Source organism: Schistocerca cancellata, chromosome 2 (genome assembly GCF_023864275.1).
Source record: "Schistocerca cancellata isolate TAMUIC-IGC-003103 chromosome 2, iqSchCanc2.1, whole genome shotgun sequence".
Taxonomy (NCBI): Eukaryota; Metazoa; Arthropoda; class Insecta; order Orthoptera; family Acrididae; genus Schistocerca; species Schistocerca cancellata.
This window is the reverse complement of record NC_064627.1, coordinates 707,979,447-708,000,055: the sequence shown is the minus strand read 5'-3', so window position 1 is coordinate 708,000,055 and position 20,609 is coordinate 707,979,447. Positions and strand designations below refer to the sequence as shown.

General features: G+C 39.8%; 1 protein-coding gene across 1 annotated transcript in view; it reads right to left on the bottom strand.

Annotated features, from left to right (window-relative positions):
* Positions 1 to 1,885: 1,885 nt before the first annotated feature.
* The window catches only part of LOC126157993 (uncharacterized), a 61,991-nt gene continuing 43,267 nt past the window's right edge, over positions 1,886 to 20,609 (bottom strand). The window contains exons 4-6 of the mRNA XM_049916412.1: positions 20,042 to 20,166; positions 8,061 to 8,345; positions 1,886 to 2,111 (exon numbers count right to left, since the gene is read on the bottom strand). Coding sequence (XP_049772369.1) covers positions 1,886 to 2,111; positions 8,061 to 8,345; positions 20,042 to 20,166 — 636 coding nt within the window. The remainder of the gene's footprint in view (positions 2,112 to 8,060; positions 8,346 to 20,041; positions 20,167 to 20,609) is intronic.

Genomic DNA, 20,609 nt, shown 5'->3' with positions numbered 1-20,609 from the left:
CTCATTAAATATTAAAAACATACCGGGGTGTAAGGCACTCTTACACTCTTTAGAAGTGGGTGCAAAAGTCTGTAACTGCCGCAGAAATTTCAGATTTGGTATTCACATCACTTACTAATTAGAAAAAAAGTGTTAAGATTTAAAAAAGAACAGGAGCCCTAGCATGGGATTCTTAGTGGTAAAAATCTAACACATAAAAATAAGCGAAATTCTTGAATGCTTTGTACACTTATGGCACCCCTAGCGTTTCTAGGAGTGCTAATGGGTGATGACAAGTACTGTAACGTAAAAGAAAAGAAGAACGTCCCTCTGCAATGCCTGTACGATTTCAATCAAGTTTAGTAAACGTGTGGCTTACTACTTCCAAAACATAAGAAAAAATAGTTAAAAAGAAAATGTGAGGTTAGAAAAATGTGGCACATTTTAAGGATGAGGGGTAGGGAAGGAGGATACATTTGAAAAAAATGAAAAACTAAGAACAGTAGTGCTAGTACTCAGGTTCACTAGGCTCACAGGTGATATTCCCAATTACAATGAAATTGTAGTACTACATTAGAATGATCAGTAATCTATAGAACCTCATAGAATTTAAACGTACAAGATATGAATTTTGTATCCAGTTTCAGTATAAGAAATGATTCAGTGTATAAAAAATACTTAAGATTGGTGGGGCAGTCAGGAGGGATGAGGGAGGAGGGATGAGAGAAACCAGGCTACACCGGGCAACAAAACAATGAAACAACATTTTATCCTCGCTTCCCAAAACATAATAATTTGTACATTCCAGTGAACGAAGTCATATATCCTCACATTATTAATTATTCACAAAAATGGGGCATTTCTACGCGTTGCCTTGATGCTATGTAGAACTAATTGTACATGAAGGTACTGACGTCGTCCAGTGCTGTAACGTAAACTGTTTGTTGTTTTCGAGTGAATCGTGAATTCTGTGTCAATACTTCAGACTTATATAAGATCCAGTGAACGAAAGCGTAATGAAGCTATTGTCAGCCACAATAAAAAAACAACGTAAAGAGAACGAAATTCATACTGTATTATATTGCAAGCCACATAATACATCACTACATTTGAACCAAATACAAATCACTACAAACATTTTTGCTTGGATTTTAACTCACAATGCGACGAAATAACGAAAAATTTCTATTTTCAAAACATCGGTATTGACAAGATATACGTAATTTGGAAAATTATAGGGAGGCGGATACATATTTATATCGAAACCGTAACTCCACTTTGTACATCGAGTCATGAAGTAAATCCATCTGTTACAACAGAATGAAAAGACAAGAATGCGCACACTAGCTGGGTTAATTTTTCTAAAGGAATAAATATGTTTTAGGCAATCTGTGTATAGCCATGTGTTACGAAAATTTTTGGTGTATGACTAACAAAAAGCAAAGACTGATACAGCTTGACAAAAAGCCGTATCGTATCAGACAAAAAGAGACGTACTCATTCGTTACTGTTACGTGGTAGGTTCTACAAAGTGTCGCTTAGTTACGATACATAATTGTCTACAAAGGACTTAATTTTTGCTAAACTGTTCAGAGGAGAAAGTTGCAAATTATTTCACCAAAGCATGCTACAAGTGAGGTGAATGTTCGACTGAGTGTAAACAACTTCCAAAAAATAAAAATAAAACAAAAAAGTGTTTTACTGTGTGAGGAAACACGAAAAAAAGTTCCACGGTTTAAGCAAAACGAGACAATATTTGTATACAATAAAGAGTTACAAAAGGAAAAAAAGCGACACGAGTAAAAATAATACGTGAAGAGTGTATATTGGAAAGGTGACGCGCTTCTAGAAAAGACGTAGAAAAGCCGAGGGTGTGCCGCCTCCCTGATGTCCTGCGCCACCGCCCTCAGTAGACCTTGAGCTGATTCTTCTCGTCGAAGCCGGCCGAATGCCCGGCGTTGCGCACGATGAAGCTGGAGCCGTCGTAGTGCATGCGGCGCTCGCCACGCTTCACGAACAGGTGGGAAGACTGTCCTAGCGAGGCGGTGCAGTGCACGAAAGGCGTGGTCAGCGACGCCGTCCCGTTGGCAGGCGACGTCCGCATCTGGTACTTGTTGGAGTGGCGCGCCACCCTGCACACCAAACTCTGGCTTCTTATCGACTGCGCTACACCTACACTTAACATTGAAAGACACCTTCTCGTTTAGTTTCAATATTTTCATGTCAAGAAAAGATATGGTGTTGTTCTCTTTATATTCAAGGGTGGATTTGATATTTTATGCAGACTACTGAATTTATTGAAAAGGGTTGCTACTTCATCATCTGTGTCATATATATTGGAGTTGGGTGGATGGTACTCTCACTCTAGTTAATGACACAGATGATGAAGTAGCAACCCTGTTTAATATACAGGGTGAGTCACCTAACATTACCGCTGGATATATTTCGTAAACCACATCAAACACTGACGAATCGATTCCACAGACCGAACGTGAGGGGAGGGGCTAGTGTAATTGGTTAATGCAAACCATAAAAAAAATGCACGGAAGTATGTTTTTTAACACAAACCTACGCTTTTTAAAATGGAACACCGTTAGTTTTGATAGCACATCTGAACATATAAACAAATACGTAATCAGTGCCGTTTGTTGCATTGTAAAATGTTAATTACATCCGGAGATATGGTAACCTAAAGCTGACGCTTGAGTACCACTCCTCCGCTGTTCGATCGTGTGTATCGGAGAGCACCGAATTACGTAGGGATCCAAAGGGAACGGTGATGGACCTTAGGTATAGAAGAGACTGGAACAGCACATTACGTCCACATGCTAACACCTTTTTATTGATCTTATTCACTGACGCACATGTACATTACAATGAGGGGTGAGGTACACGTACACACGTGGTTTCCGTTTTCAATTACGGAGTGGAATAGAGTGTGTCCCGACATGTCAGGCCAATAGATGTTCAATGTGGTGGCCATCATTTGCTGCACACAATTGCAATCTCTGGCGTAATGAATGTCGTACACGCCGCAGTACATCTGGTGTAATGTCGCCGCAGGCTGCCACAATACGTTGTTTCATATCCTCTGGGGTTGTAGGCACATCACGGTACACATTCTCCTTTAACGTACGCCACAGAAAGAAGTCCAGAGGTGTAAGATCAGGAGAACGGGCTGGCCAATTTATGCGTCCTCCACGTCCTATGAAACGCCCGTCGAACATCCTGTCAAGGGTCAGCCTAGTGTTAATTGCGGAATGTGCAGGTGCACCATCATGCTGATACCACATACGTCGACGCGTTTCCAGTGGGACATTTTCGAGCAACGTTGGCAGATCATTCTGAAGAAACGCGATGTATGTTGCAGCTGTTTGGGCCCCTGCAATGAAGTGAGGACCAATGAGGTGGTCGCCAATGATTCCGCACCATACATTTACAGTCCACGGTCGCTGTCGCTCTACCTGCCCCGTGGTTTGTGAAACCCACTTCATCGGTAAACAGATAGAACTGCAACGCATTCTCTGTTAATGCCCATTGACAGAATTGCACTCGATGATTAAAGTCATCACCATGTAATTGCTGATGTAGCGACACATGAAACGGGTGAAAGCGGTGACGATGCAGTATGCCCATGACACTACTTTGACTCAGTCCACCGGGTCTCGCAATGTCCCGTGTACTCATGTACCAACTGCACCCGCTTCTCCTGCGACGGGCCTGTTACGGATCCGTTTGCGTGCTACGACCATACTTGTTGGCGGTAGATGTTTTGCAATGTGCGGCACGTTGGATGCTCTCTGTCCGGGTACCGTTCTGCATACACCCTGCAGGCTTCAGCTGCATTTCGTCGACACCGCCATAGATGAGTATCACCTCCGCCTTTTCAGAGTTCGAATACACCATGGTCACAGTTCCCACAACACTACACTATCACAGACGTCTGGTAACACGGTGTACTACAGTTGGTCTGCGTGCGGAGACGAATGCAGAATAACAATAGCAGCAAGCGCTGCATGCGGACACTGCGACAGCTAGACCAAACCACAACAGTGCACTACAGCCACAGTCGTAAACACGGTCGTCATCGTAAACATGTCCTTGCAGATGCTGCTCGCTGACCGTGGCCCGTGTTTGTTACAACACGCAACTGAACGTCGGAGGTTTCAAGCGTCAACTTTAGGTTACAATATCTCCGGATGTAATTAACATTTTACAATGCAACAAACGGCACTGATTACGTATTTGTTTATATGTTCAGATGTGCTAACAAAACTAACGGGGTTCCATTTAAAAAACGTAGGTTTGTGTTAAAAAACATACTTCCGTGCATTTTTGTATGGTTTATATAAAACAATTACACTAGTCCCTCTCCTCACGTTCGGTCTGTGGAATCGGTTCGTCAGTATTTGATGTGGTTTACGAAATATATCCAGCGGTAACGTTAGGTGACTCACCCTGTATATATAAACAGGTTGAGCAAAAAGTCAGTATAAATTTAAATACTTAATAAACCACGAAATAATGTAGATACATGCTTGGAATGACATGGGGTTTTATTAGAACAAAAAAAAAAAAAAAAAAAAAACAAAGTTCACAAAATGTCCGACAGATGGAGCGTGAAAGATCTCTTGCGCGCGTCGTTTGGTGATGATCGTGTGCTCAGCCGCCACTTTCGTCATGCTTGGCCTCCCAGGTCCCCAGACCTCAGTCCGTGCGATTATTGGCTTTGAGGTTACCTGAAGTCGCAAATGTATCGTGATCGACCGACATCTCGAGGGATGCTGAAAGACCACATCCGACGCCAATGCCTCACCATAACTCCAGACGTGTTTTACAGTGCTGTTCACAGCATTATTCCTCGACTACAGCTACTGTTGACGAATGATGGTGGACATACTCGTATTGAGCATTTCCTGTAAATAACATCATCTTTGGTTTGTCTTACTTTGTTATGCTAATTATTGCTATTCTGATCACATAAAGCGCCATCTGTCGGACATTTTTTGAAATTTTGTATTTTTTTAGCTCTAATAAAACCCCATGTTATTCCAAACTTGTGTGTCAATTTGTACCTCTCTATCTACATTATTCCGTGATTTATTCAGTTTTCAAATTTATACTGACTTTTTGATCACCCAGTATATAAGACAAGTCCTCCGACCCAGCACAAACTGCGAAGGAGAGAAACTTGTAATTTTGGAGAAGGTGTTGATCTTATACTGTAAGCATCGTTTAAGACGGGATTTTTGAAATTCCGCCCCCAAGGACATAGATGGAATGAAGTGTTTTTTGGACCTAGAATTACCAAAATTGGTATTTGTTTTCTCAGTCACAAATAAGAAATACGTATTTCAGCAGTTTTGGAAATTTAACCACTAAGGGGTAGTGGGTGAAATTTTTTTGAAAACAAATCATTTTTAAAGAAGTACTGAAGCATTTTAAAAGCTACATCTATTAAAATTGGTATGTGGCTCTTCTGTTAGAAATAAAGAGATACATATTTCAGTGTTTTTGGAATTGTAACCCCTAAGGGCGTAAATAGAGGATGAAAGTTTTTATGTAAATATTTCATTACAAAGCATTTTTGAAGCTAAATCTCTGAAAATCTGATTCTGGCTCCTCAGTTAGAAATAAAAAATACGTGTTTCAATGTTTTTTTCGAAATTAAATCCCTAGGGGGTGAAATAGGGGATGAAAATTGTTATTAAAATATTTCTTTATAATAATACATTTTAAGGTCAAATCTATGAATATTAGAATTTTACTTCTAAGGAAATAAAGATGTATATTTCTACCGAAATGTTGCTACAAGAACTCAAAAGGCAGGATTAGCAAAGACCTCCGACTCCAGCAGACGGAATCGCTTTATGGTCAGAAGTACATTCAGAAAAGACCATGCTTCTATGGCCTTAACTAGTGTGCAAAGTTTAGAAGTAATTGCAATTTCTGAATTATACAAAAATTCGGTTAAAGAAAAACAAAAAACATAAAATATCTGTGTAGACCATGCAGTTTATGCGAGCAAAGCAGCAGGCACTAAGTTAGTAGAATATAACTTTGGTTGTAATGCTATCCTTAACTTTCAGTATTTTGTTGTGTACATGGTAGTAAACATTTCAGCTATTAAACCACTAAAAGAGCTTCCCATTGGAAGCTCTCGGTTTTCCTTGTCAATTTTGTATTTGAAAGAGAAGTCATTATTGAAAGTACTGAATTAAATTTATCTCTAGACTCTATTATTTCTGGTTTGTTCACTGCTTTGTCATTAGGTTATTTTTTATTACCTCAACTGTTTCATCTGCAGATATACCACTGTTCAGGTTTACAATGTCTTGATATAGAAAATTGCTCTGAGGTGGCATAGTCAGGTCACGCACACTGTTTATAAGTTCATAGTTGTTTTTTTACGGACTAATAATTTTTAGAACAGCATTTTTCAACTAGCAATCCACATAGATCTCTTATTAATTTGTGGGCTAGACTATTAACTGAGTTCACAGTAGGCCTGATTAGTGCGTTGATCTTATGAATTTTTGGCTGTGCTTTGAATGTAGGGGCTGTGGGAGTCATTACAACAAGGTCCTGTACTTCCTTCTTAGTGTAAAGAAGGTTATTGTTGTTAAGGCGTTTTCTTACTTTTGCTTGGAACTTTGGTATGGGGTCAACCTGCACTTCATGTGTCGTCAAATACCGCTGCAAAGAAACGACAGTCACTACTCATCTATACATTGCAATATCGCTGTATTGCATTAAGTGTATAATGTTTATGTCTATGTAGAAACGTTTTGAACAGTGAAATTGGTTCAAGTCGGCGTTAGACTATGAGAGTTCCGCCAATATACCAACAACGCAAATGAAGCTTTGGGACTTCAAAATCGTAAGTGAAGAACTCACTAATTAAACGTGCATCACGCGATTATTGCACTATAAAGTAATGCAAAACTATCTGCATCAAGTGCAGGCTGTGGTATCAGTCACACCAAATAACGAGGCAGAGTTCCACACCAGCAGGAGAGACTACTAGAATATCGATTTCTGGACATCCACTGTTCTATCCCCCCCCCCTTCCCCCCCCCCCCCTCAAAATACCCCATTAGTTATGCCTAGTAGCAGTGAACAAAACGGTGTTCAATGTTAATTTACATGAAGATGTATTATTTTTAAGTAAAATATACCTTTATGCATAAACTTTTACATCCTTGAAACACACTACAATATGTTAAATTAAACACAAAATAAATAAATGTTACTGGTAGCAGAAAAATTTAAATAATTATTCCACACAGTCACGGTTGCTAAACGTAGAGAGCATAGCCTCAATTAACAAAAACCACAGTATTTTAAGATGTTCTGAAATGATTAATGATTCAGTCTCCTTTTCCATCTGCAAAAAATAACTCCATGATGGACGAGTTTTCCATATATCCTTCTCCTGCTCTGTACCTGAGGGTACGAAGAAAATTAAATTTTGCTCCAGAACACCAATTCACAAAATTTGCCCAAGGTGGTTTTTGCAAGATATCTCTGAAAGATTCCCATTTAAATTCCGCGAATGTATCTGTTACACTTCACTACATTATATCGGCCAGTTACGACCGCAGCAGTGCGCCTCTGGATTCCTTCGACGTCTACTGCCATCCCTACTTGAAGATAGCATCCAGCTTAGAAAAAGCGCTCTCGAAATCTGTGTACTATATGGATTCACCACACTTTCCCTGAATTCTCCAAAGAAAATCAGGTCTTTCAGTTGCTACAGTTAATTTTATTTATTCATTCTAATACAAATGTCAATCGCTACAGCTAATTTTATTTATTTATTCTAATTCAAATGATACTGTCGTATTACTCCTAGATATTTAAGAGGGTTGACAGAGTTTAGAAGTTTACCAATAATGATGTAATTAGGTGTTCTAAGGATTTTTCATCTCGTTTGGGAAACGTTTACATTTAAGGGCAGCCTGACATCAACGTTTCTTAGGGTCACGTTACAACCGTTTTGAATCGTCCTCGGGTACGACTCAAGCTACTCACTGAGAGTGGAAAAAGAAAACTGTGTACGTAAATCAGGAGACGCTTGCCTTACGAGTCCATCCTGTGTCTGTGAAATGTGCACGCTGTTGATCATCCAGTGGAAGATTCCTTCATCGGTGACCCAATGCTGCGCCCGCTGAAGCGTAGCGATGCAGTCCTGAATATACGGCAGACCGTGGCAGGAGTCGTCGTAGAAAACGGACAGGGTGAAGTCGTTGCTCATGTCGGAGAATACGTCAGTGGTGGTGCGCGTGCCGGCCGCGTCCACGAGGTACACCAGCGCGCACTTCTCCGACGTGAAGCTAACGCCCTTGTACCACATCTTGGCTAGCCTGCAGGCACAGCATCAAAAGCTTACATAAGTAATACGACTTCTGGATGCAATTACTTCGGTGCTGGAGTTACTAAGGAAGGAGGACAGGGCGAACAGGAACTGCCTGTCTTGAAACTTCCTGGCAGATTAAAACTGTGTGCCGGACCGAGGCTCGAACTCGGGACGTTTGCCTTTCGCGGGCAAGTGCTCTACCAACTGAGCTACCCAAGCACGACTGACGCCCCGTCCTCACAGCTTTACTTCTGCCAGTACCTCGTCTCCTACCTTCCAAAATTTACAGAAGCTCTCCTGCGAACCTTGCAGAACTAGCACTCCTGAAAGAAAGGATATTGCGGAGACATGGATTAGCCACAGCACAGTGCTCTACCAGCACTTGCCCGCGAAAGGCAAAGGTCCCGAGTTCGAGTCTCGGTCCGGCACACAGTTTTAGTCTGCCAGGAAATTTCATATCAGCGCACACTCCGCTGCAGAGTGAAAATCTCATTCTGGAAACTGCCTGTCTTGCTTGCCAATTCTCTGAAGACTGGTGGTATTCGTACTTTCCATTCAAAGCCATCTCACCGGGTTTGTAAGAATGAGATGTTTATCTAGACCAGAACTAAGTGCTCTATTGGCAATGTATTAAATGTAACATTCTAACTCTGCCAATGGTCTAATGATATCCCTCCAATCGCTGTCTAAGATTGAAGTTGTATATGAGATTGGCACTATGAATGCCAACCCACCAAGATATGCGGAAGAGTCTCTGTGCTACTCGTAATAGTGGTAGGAATATACTAGTAGAGTGAAGCTTTGACTCAATCAGTGGAGTGTTCTGGACCGTCTCCAGTGGCGAGCCTTGCCTATGGAGGAAGACGAACAATGTTGAACTTCCTGCCCGACACTCAGATATATCAAGAACATTTATATCGGCGTGCTCTCCACTATAAATTGTACATATATATACATATTATTGATTCATACATTGATGTCTAATTTCAGGAACTAATGTAGGGATTTTCATCGGTTTTCACTAATAGATAAATTTATTCACGAGGAAGGGTTGTGTGTACAATTTACCAGGGGAGTCAAATGAAACAAATCGAAATTTCGCGTCGTTATCCTGTAAGTTGGTAAGAGTGCTACAAACCGTGCAGAATGGCATGTAGGTGGCAGCATAGTGCAGATGCACACATACCGTCGCAGTATCAGTATAAAGATGGCCGCCCGTCTTGCGACTTGCACCAGGGAAGAACACCGCTCTGTTATTCGGTTTTTGCGTAGTGAAGGTGTGAAACCTATTGAAATTCATCGACGAATGAGGGTTCAGCACGGTGATGCATGTTTGTCACAGCAGAAAGCCTACGAATGGAGTAGGAAGATCCCAAATTGTGTGACTTCAGTGGAAGATGCTCCTCGTCCAGATCAGGCACAACGAGTTGTGACTCCACAGAACATTGCAGCAGTTGAAGCCATAGTGAAGGAAAACCGGCGAGTGACACTGAATGACGTTGCAGCATGTTTACAGATTAGTCATGGTCAGTCAGCACACCACATTGTGCATGATGTGCTCCAGTTTCACAAAGTGTCTGCAAGATGGGTGCCACGGCAACTGACTCCTGAAATGAGAGAACGACGTATTGATGATTGTGAAAACTTCTTCGGCGCTTTGAACGAGAAGGTGATGGCATCCTTGCAAGAATCGCTACTGGGGACGAAATCTGGGTTCACTTACACCAACTGGAAACGAATAGAGCGAGCAAGGAATGGCGCCGTTCCTCAACACCAAAACGAAAGAAGTTTCGAACAGAACCATCAGCAGGGAGGGTTATGCTGACACCCTTTTGGGACGAAAAAGGCGTCATTTTGGAACATTACATGCGTAGAGGGACCACTGTCACCAGTGCATCCATACACAGATCTCCTAAAAACTCATCTGCGGCACTGCAATCAAATCAAAGCGACGTGGATTGCTGTCAGTAGGTGTCGTTTTGCAACATGACAATGCAAGGCCCCACACTTCCCGTACAATAGTTGCAACAATCACAGACCTGCATTTTGAGTGTTTTCCGCTTCCACCATACCAAACCTTGCCCCAAGTGATTTCCATATGTTTGGGCCACTCAAAGACGCAATGGGAGGAAAGAAGTTCCATTCTGATGAAGAGGTATGCCACGGAGTGCATGAGTGGTTGTGTGGACTACCAAAAGAATTTTTTTCTAAAGGAATTTATGTACTTTGTAAGCGCTGGAGGACTTGCATTGAGTGTGGGGGAGATTATGTTGAAAAGTGATACAGCTTTGTACCACTTCTGCACAATAAATGATATTTTAAGAAATATTTAAGGTTTTCATTTGACTCACCCTCGTGCTTGCTGAGTACCAGGCGTTGCCAGGGTACGTATTTATTCCAATAATCTAATAGTCCATTCCCTCCTTCATCCTCTCTGTCTGTCTTGTCCTCCCCTCTCCCTGTTTATCTCTCCATTTTTCCTTTCTCTGTCCATCTCCTCCTCTTCCCTCTCTCTGTCCATTTCCCCTCCCTCTCTCTCTCTCTGACCATCTACTCCTCCTATCTGTATCCACCTCTCCCTTTCCCCTCGCTGTCTATCTCCTCTTCCCCGTTCTGTCAACACATTATCACTCTCGTCCCAACAGGACGTTGGTGGTTCTTACCTCTACAGTATTTCTTCCCAGATCGTAACTAATATGTGTTTCGAATTTGGCTGAAATCGTTCCAGGGGTTTAGGATCAGCTTCTTACCCGTGGTTCCCCCTGCGCACGCATATATCAGGTACATTTCACGTATAGTTAACATATTTCACACGTATTTGTACACGTATTTCAACTGTATTTGTAGCGAATTGCGCTCTACATTTTCATTTTTACGTAGCTTAATTTTTATTACGTCGAATCTCCTGAACTACGTGCTATAAAATGATATAATTTGGCAGGTACATCCAGTGATACATGTAGCTGCTGTTGTGATTAGAGTTAGTAGTAAAGAAGTAATGGATCAAACCGTCATGTTTCATGTGGCAGTTTTACTGCATCAACAGCGAAAATGTAATAAGCGAAGAATTTCTTCCTTTCATTATTTTATGGGGATTTTCAGCGAGAAAAAGTCTCGTAAAGGTTTGAAATTAAGCATAAAGTTTGTTCCAAGTCACTAAATGCTCTCATTCTCAAATATGGGATGACTACTCTGCTTTCTCATCCCCACCCCCCACCCCTCTGATAGGTATGTAGTTTATACCTCACAGTGATGATTTCCAGTGCGTAAGTGATATGACTAACAAGTTCGGTTGAAATCCGTCCAGTGGTTTAGGAGAAGGTGTGGAATATTATATACATATAATATGTCTGGATATTGTAAACTGGATTCAGTATGCTGTATATGGGTAGTGTTGGGTCTTCATTGTGTTACCAACTTGTAGAATGATGAGAAATGTTTCTGTAAATAAGTTCATTCTTGAGAAGAAAAACACAATTCTAGGCATTTCCCAAATAATAACCTTAAACGGCAGTCTAGCGACACTACATAAGAACGATGAAATTGGGTAAAAAAATGTAAACATTGTTAGCCACAAGGTACAAACCGAATTATTTAAATCGCAAGGACTGGAGATAAGTGCGTTACCGAGAATACAGGTTGAACATTTGTAAAACCGACAAACTGCAGGGGTGGATTCCTCACAGAAAACGAAAGGAAAAAGGTAATATGAACATGTGTCCATAAATGGACGGTGTGCGTGCAACGACAATATATATCCGTGCAAAATTTTCAACAAATTGGTAAATAGCTTTTCGAGATACTTTTGTTCAACGTTTCACCTTTATATTTTACACGTATTTACATACCACATATATTAAATGCATATAACTTATGTCCGTCTGAACATTCATTAGAGCATCAATTAAGTCAGTTAAAAACTTTTCACGATTTTTGGTAACAACACTAAAAACCTACTTGTCTTTAAAATATAGTATATACGATACGTGGTCTGTCTAAAAAGTGTCCGACCTTTGATTTTGCCGCGCAAAATAGAGACGATAGCGCGGCGGCACTGTGCACAGGAAAGGAAGAGACCGTTACGCGCATGCGTAAATTTTGTCCCCACCATCCAGCGCGTCAGTCGCTGCCTGTCGGTCGCTGAGTGAGATGCTACACATGTTCGTCGGATTACCGACCCTCTCAAGATGACTGAACGTGTTGATCAAAGATACTGCATCAAATTTTGTCAAAAGCTTGGTGATTCTCAAAGCGAAACAATTCATAAGATTCAGCAGGTGTTTGGAAAAGATGCGATAGGTATAACACAAATTAAAGAGTGGCCCAACCGATTCAAAAATGGCCGCACATCAGCGACCATGCGGGAAATTGTCCAAGAGGTACGAGTGAGTAAAGATTTTGCACATGCAATTTTGCATGATGATTTGAACATGCACCGAGGGGCTGCGAAATTCGTGCCCAAGTTGTCACCGTATCAAAAACACCACCGTTTTGACGTTGGACATGCCTTCTGGACACCATCAGCACTGATCCTGGTTTTCTGGACATCGTGATAACTGGAGATGACTCATGAGTGTACGGGTACGACCCAGAAACAAAAAGAGAGTCGCCGCAATGGAAGCATCCCGGGTCTCCAAGGCCGAGCAAAGTGCAGCAGGTGTGAAGCAAAATCAAGGTGATGCTGACTGTCTTCTTTGATGTCCGTGGAATTGTGCATCACGAATATGCTCCGGAAGAACAAACAATGAGGAATACTATCAAGATATTCTCCTGAGACTCCGCGACACACTTCAGCACAAAAGACCAGACATGTGGACGGGGAAAAACTGGCAACTGCATCACGACAGCGCCCCCACACATTCATCCCACTTGATCCAAAATTTCTTGGCCAAACATCGAATTACAGCTGTTCGTCAAATTCTCTACTCTCCAGACCTGGCTCTTTGCAACTTCTGGTTGTTTCCAAAGTTGAAGACGCCACTGAAAGTATCCTGTTTTGAGAGTAGAGAAGAGATAATGCGGAACACGACGACGGAGCTGAACCCCATTCCAAAAGAAGACTTCTAGAGGTGTTTCCGGCAGTGGAACGATCGGTGGGCTAAGTGTGTGCAAGCACAAGGGGCCTACTTTGAAGGGGATTAAGGTCCCAACCCGGTCAGGTATTTGAAATATTTTTTCTGGCCAAAGGTCAGATGCTTTTTAGACAGGTCTCATATTTTATGTACATATTAATATACTATCAATATTAAGAAATTATGTAGTTTACGCCTGTCCCACTATTTATTAGAGAATCGCTTAAAAATCTGGAATAAATTGGTCAAGAAATTTCGAGATTTTTTGCTAACAACATTACCACTTTATGTAGTATGTAGATTTTCATATACAGTACATATTTAAAATATATGTAGCCTATGTCCAACTGAATGTTAATTAAAGTATCACGTAAAAATCTGAAGTTCTCCCGCCTCCCCTCTCTGCCCATTTCCTCCTCTTTCTTTCCGTCTCGTCTCCTTGTCTATGTTCATTTCTTGCCGCCCCCCCCCCCACCCCCGTCCTTCTGCCCACCACCTCTTCCTCCCATGCTCTGATAGCCTGATTCATTGGTAATACAAAGGAAAGCTTGATTGCTTAAAATGAATGGGTAAATCGGTTGGGATCATTAGTATACAAGGGATGAGACACAGCTCTACACCTGCAGGATCTGTGAGGATAATAACTACAATGACAGTGTTTTGCATGGTTCTAATCTGCATACCGGTAGGATTACAAAGGTTCGGACGATTCATATTCCATAGTGGCATTCTAATGATAAGTTTTACTTATAAACTTTCCTGTTTTCTGTGAAATAATAAAAGAAACTGTACGCTTTTGCAAATGCTACTTTGTTTAAAATTATATATAAGGGGAAAGAAAATATGTAGGAGAAACAATTTGTCTAACGCTTTAAATGACGTGACGTGGTATTGAAAATCGACTGCAAGCAAGAAAACTAAACCAGACATTTTCACAGCACAACACAGTCTGTTTTTACGGAAAACATACACAGTGTTGTTTAAAAAAGACATATTGCTTATGTCCGTGTGAAAGTTTGTTAGAGTATTGTACATAAATACGAAGTAAATCGATCAAGAACTTTACGAGATTTTTTTCCAACATCGTTTGACTATTGTATCTTAAATATACAGTTGTTGTATGTTGTCCATGGCTGTGAAAATTTCGTTAGATTATCGTGTGAATATTAGAAGTAAATATGTAAAGAACTTCTCGAAATTTTTGCTAACAACGCTCTCTCCTTATATATTCAACGTATATTTATACAGAATATATGTTTAAAAGATATGTAGCCTCTATCTGCCTGAACGTTTATTACAGTATCGTATTAGAAACTGAAATAAATCGGTCATGAATTTTTCGAGATTTTTGGTAACAACATTAAACGCCTTGTCTTTATATAGCAATATAAATATGTCTATATGTATTAAAATGTATAGTCTACATCCGTTCAAATGTTTATTAGAATACTGTGTAAAAATTTGCAGTAATTCTGGCAAGAACATTCGAGATTTTTGCTAACTATTTTAAATGAAATATGAATTTATATATTACATATATTGAAAAGGATATAGCCTATGTGCGTCCAAATGTTTGTTAAGAGTATAGTGTAAAAATTGGAAATGTTTTATGCAAGAACATTCGAGATTCTTACCACCAACATTTCTCTTTTATATAATATACATATATTTACACACCTTATGTAGGGTGGACCCTTTTATATGGAATAACTCGGGATGGAGATAAGATACAGCAAAATGTTGTGGATAAAAGTTGTGTGTGGCAAAGAGATCACACATTGCTACCAATGGCCGTGACCTTGAATGTGATTTTCAATGTGATTTTGAAGTTAAAGTCTTTTTTTTTTTTTTTTGATGGGGACCCTTTTATTTGGTTCAAGAATTGAAAATAACAAGGAACCTGATCTGTGAGTTTTAGTCCACAACATTCGATATATTGTGTATAACGGCTCCCGAGAGCTAAGGGGAAGACAAAAAAGCTTTTGCCTATCTACAAGGCCTCGCTGGCGGATTATTTTCACCTAATGAGTATAGGATTTATTTTAACAGTTATTTTGACTAGTTAAAGGTTTTAAACGGTTTTCAGGTCTCTTTTGAATAGACAACCACTGTCAGCTTTCCAATTGGAAAGTCATATTTCAGATCCTCTACCCAAGGCAAATGCACCAGAGATGTGACTGAAAAATAGTATCATAAGTCACGTGCTTAGAGAGCTAAAAGCTGATGAACGACTGACTCACTGCTCACTCCATTATCGTGCCCCCCTTTTATGAACAGGGCAAGGCTTCGTTCCAGTAGGTGTGACTTTGCAGGGTTTAAGCAAGTATATGAAGCAGACATCGTACTGTGTCATACTCTTTTTTGTCATTCTACTTCTTCAGGACATACTGTTAACTGAGAGCATAAATAGTTGGTTTTCGTACCTCCCATACTTGAAAATCTAGCTTTGGTAGAATAAGCTATTTATTTTTCTAAATTCTTTTTTCCAGCTGGCTCAGATTGCAACCGAGGTTGGGAGTCAATATTAACACGCTTTTATGTGAGGAAGCTGAAGGCTGAAGATAAATTTTAGTCATTATTTACTTCAGAGGGGGCTCACAAGCCCATGGACGCAGCTCCAGTTCTCAGGTATAGTCTACTTTTTAGTTACACAAGACACTCATGGAATAAATGCGTCTCATAAGGATATCTCAAGATATAATTCCTATCATTCTCTGTCACGAAATTTTTACTTTCAGGCCGCTAGAATATGGAGTTCACAATCGTAGTTCATGGAACAACTCAGGATATTCTCGTTAGCACTCAAGATTAGGCCCTTTCTGGAGTCATACAACAATGGCGAAGTTAAAGCTGAAATCTGCTAAGAAATGCAGTGGTCTGGCTATTCCGGAACAGTCTTGTACTTGGGTCTAGTCTCATATCAAATTTATTGCCTATTTACTAGTTAACTAATCTTTAGAGTTCTGACAATCAGGCAAATCTTTTCACATATTGTGTACTTTAACGAAGGAAGCAATTTACAGGTTAACGTTCCAGCGAGGACGAGTTCTTTAGAGATGGAGTTGTAACTTGGGTTAGGAAAGATAGGAAAGCAATGACCTTTTCAGTGGAACCATCCCGCCATTTGCCTTAAGCTACTACCGGAAACCGTGGAAAACCACAGATGGTATTTTTAACCATTGTGGATAAAATGAAACACATCATGACTTAAAGTTATGGGGAATACTTGCTGTGTGGGAGAGGGAAGGAAGCAAAGGCGTGAGTTGTAATTTCATGACGTAACAGCTCTCATTGCACACTGTTATCATTATAAGTTATCTGGAGTGGCGGTGATACCAAAATATTAGATTCATCACTAATAGGAAACATCATACTACTGCAATGATGAAGTCGAAATACGTAAAAGGTAATCAAAAATGTATTTGATCAAATGTTCATTATTATGTTATGCTCTTTGTTTATGTCACACTATCTTGTAACAGTTGCTGGGATAGTCTTCTAGTATGTGAAAATTAGGTTACTAGCTACTTAAACCTAGTTTTTTGGCAGTGAACAGGACATGGAGCTAGGTTAATAGTTGTGCTTTTTATTTCATTGTATGTCTCAGTTCAAAAATAGGGCTATGACATACATCTGTCCTTATGCACATACTGCACAAATTTTAGTATTATTAGCATGTTCCACTGCCTTTATAATGATAAACAATGGAAATTTGTGAATGAGGCACGAATCTGATCAATGAACTGTGTGCTGCACCTTCATTACACTAATCTTTTTGAGACATTCAAGAAAAACTGGAACGCCCTATCCTGACAATGTTAAATTAAGTGATTTGGTTTTCCTGTATTTCAGGAACCACTATAGCCGTTGACATGAAACTTTTACAGGATATTAAAATATATGTTCTGAGTCTATTGAACTACAGTAGTTGCATTTCAGCCACTGCTTTCGGAAATACAATTTTTAATTACACAGTTAAAATTTTGTGCACTTTTTTGTACGTTATCCTAAATAATTTTAATTATACATAACATTATGTTCTTCTTTTAGTTCAGTAGGCTCAGGATATGTGTGTTATTACTCCCTGAAAATATGAATACTCTACTCGAAGTGGTTTCTGAGATTTATGGAGAAATGGAACAGAGAGTGTAAATTTTCAGGAACGGCTTCAAAACTTTCAAAAGACTGTAACTCACATAATATATGCTTAATTTTTTATTTTCAGTCACTCAGAAGCACCCTGCACCATCCTGTATATCATCCTCTTGATCTTTTTCCAAGTTTTTTCTTCTTTTCTTCTTTCTGGACCCCTTAGTGGGCAACTGTGCTGTATACTCTTCTTTATCAATGCAAACCTTGTCCACCTGTTCAAGTTCTCTGATGCAGTTTGCTCCATGATTAACTCCCATGTGCTGTAGCACTTTCACCCTGCCAATGTTGCCATCTTTAAAAGCAATAACAGCAAGACTGACCCCCCACTTCAGTGTCTTCATTCCAACAAAAACATGTTTTGGTAAGCGAGTCCATATAAGATTATTGAATGACTCATTGCGATTTTGAGTCTGACCATGCTGACACTTCTTCAGTAATTCAGGATTTTCCAGGTCTCTGTAAATAGGTTTTATGATATCCATGACTGCTGCTGGGATGGAATGTTTATGGCTGTATTAACTTTTTTAAGTATTGGGCATTGCGGTAATTGCACCATAAGTCAGCTCCAGGAGGACAAAGGTGGTGTACCGGTTTTCATTAGTCGACAGTCAGTGGAAGATGGTAGCCCATACTGCCGGTTTCATTTTCAACAAAGTCTCAGTATTATTTCTAATGGCTATCCCATAATACTGCTGTAGTTCGTCAATCATTTTGTCTGTGACCATACCTCTAATGGTTTTGCCATCAGTTTCTTGTCTCTCAAACCTTGTTTCAACTCCCTCAACCTGGTGCCCATCCTCTTCTGGACATGACCAACACTTTCCAATTTTGTGATAATCTTCTCATCATAAGGCTGAGCCACTACTACACTGTTATATGCTTTTGAGTCTATGTCACCTAAGAACTTAGTGTAACAGACTCCCATTCATTCACAGATCGACTAAAAATTTCAAGAGCTGCAGATGCCTCCATACCACCACTTTTTCCTTTTTAACTTCTGTTACAGATATGCCGTTCTCCATTCCCTGATTTACACTTATAACAACGTTTGGTTAAAATCTGGAAATCTATTACCTTTCCAGTATCCACACTGGTCACCGTAGCAACAGAATTCTTAGAACTGTAGCCGCACTTCTGCCAAGTGCCATCAAAGGCTAGTGGTATGTCAGTCATACCATCATTTATTTCAACAGCTTCGTTTGCAGCACCCTTCGTTGACTCACATGCAACAGATTCCATAGCAGCTCCAATAAATCCTGCATACTTGTCTATTTTATAAGGTGGGCATCGCATATTCATCACGGCACACACAGTTTCTGCTGCAGTGAGTCCTTTGCCAATAGCTCTCAATCCATAAACCACATAACATTTACTTCAAAATAATTATCTTTACACTTATCACAATTCCAAAATTAATGAGTATATTTACAACCGGCACAATTAATGATAAGTTTCCTGGCTAGTCCATTTGATACATCACTGTCTTCATGTAAACTAACTGGCCCTCCACATATTTTACAACACACACATTCACCTATACACTCTTGTTAGGATGTGTAAATCTATTAGAATATAACCTAAACTACCATTTACATCACTTTCGTTTTGAGAAAACTGTATATCACAACGTCTTATTTTAATCTTCGAAGCACTAATGGGTGTTTCTCTAGATACTGACGAGTTTGCCTGTATTTCATTTTCTGTAACTTCAGATGCCACATGTTGAACACAATGTTTCCCTTTATTCAAAAATCTATCATTATGAAACCCACGTTTCTTAAAAACACTTGGTTTTGGCGTCATACTTCACATTTTGAGAGCTTTACTAATCTATTCGTCACTTTTCCTCGGAAAAACGTTAGCACTTCACATACAACGAGTGTTTATGCCATGAAACGATAACGATACTGTATTTGACAGTGCTACCAATACAAACACGTAATTTAAACTTTACAACACAGCAATCCACAGCCTTCTACATAAAAAATTACCGATTTTATTAGATCTTGAAACAATGCACGTAAAAGCTTTAACATGTTCAACCAGTGTAGATTATATTTAAAAAATAAAATAAAATACTTCCCATATGAGTTTTAAGTGATGTATATATCATTTTATTCGGAAAATTGCAAATTTTATAATGAGATAAAAATCCGAAAATGTGACAAAATTTTTTCCCGTTCTAACTCCCCTTAACGGCATCAATTGAAGACTATACCGTATAAAATATCTAAGTACCTCAGTTTCTAAAGTTTCTTATGTTTGACCGGGATGGTTGATCCGAGATTAGTATATCTGACCGGAAAAATCGGGTTACACTGAAAACAACTTGACGTCTGAGATCATCTGTGTCCTCTATGACGTCATTTACATTTATGATCGAGAATACCTTGTTTCGCTCAGTATGAGTCGCCTGAAAACATCAGATTTAGTTTATTGGAAGACCTCTACAGAGCAGAATTTTACGTGGTTATCTTACTTGTAATTTCCATTGGCATCGTTGGCGAGGATCTCGACGCGGCTGCCGTACTGGTAGACGCAGCCATTTGGGTGGATCAGTGCTGAAGATGATCCGCTGCTGCTCAGTGCCAAGAAAATGTTGTTCTGAAAGCAAAGGTTCGCTAATGTGTAGCCCTATATCACTAGGTCTGAACATGCTTCACAACCTTGGTAGATATCACAAGGTAAAGGAGAAAACGATATTGATCGATACGAAAATAGCTGTTATATTATTCTATGTGCATGAAAGTAAAACTTATTTTCAAATGCTTGATTAGGTACAATAAGGTGAATTTCATTGAGATATAAAGAGACTATGCGCAATAAAAAATACAGTAATTCTAATGAATAATTTTTGCAGTGGCCTCCGATTAGGGCTTTCTGTCATCATTCATTTAACGCAGCCGCTGTCAATGAACGGAATTATTTCTGCTTGTTCATTAAAATATAACGAGAGGTCATTTGCATACGATTTAGTATTAAAAGGTAACAATGTATTTCCAACGGGACAAATGGATTCTGTACTTCTCGTTATCAGGTTTTACTCA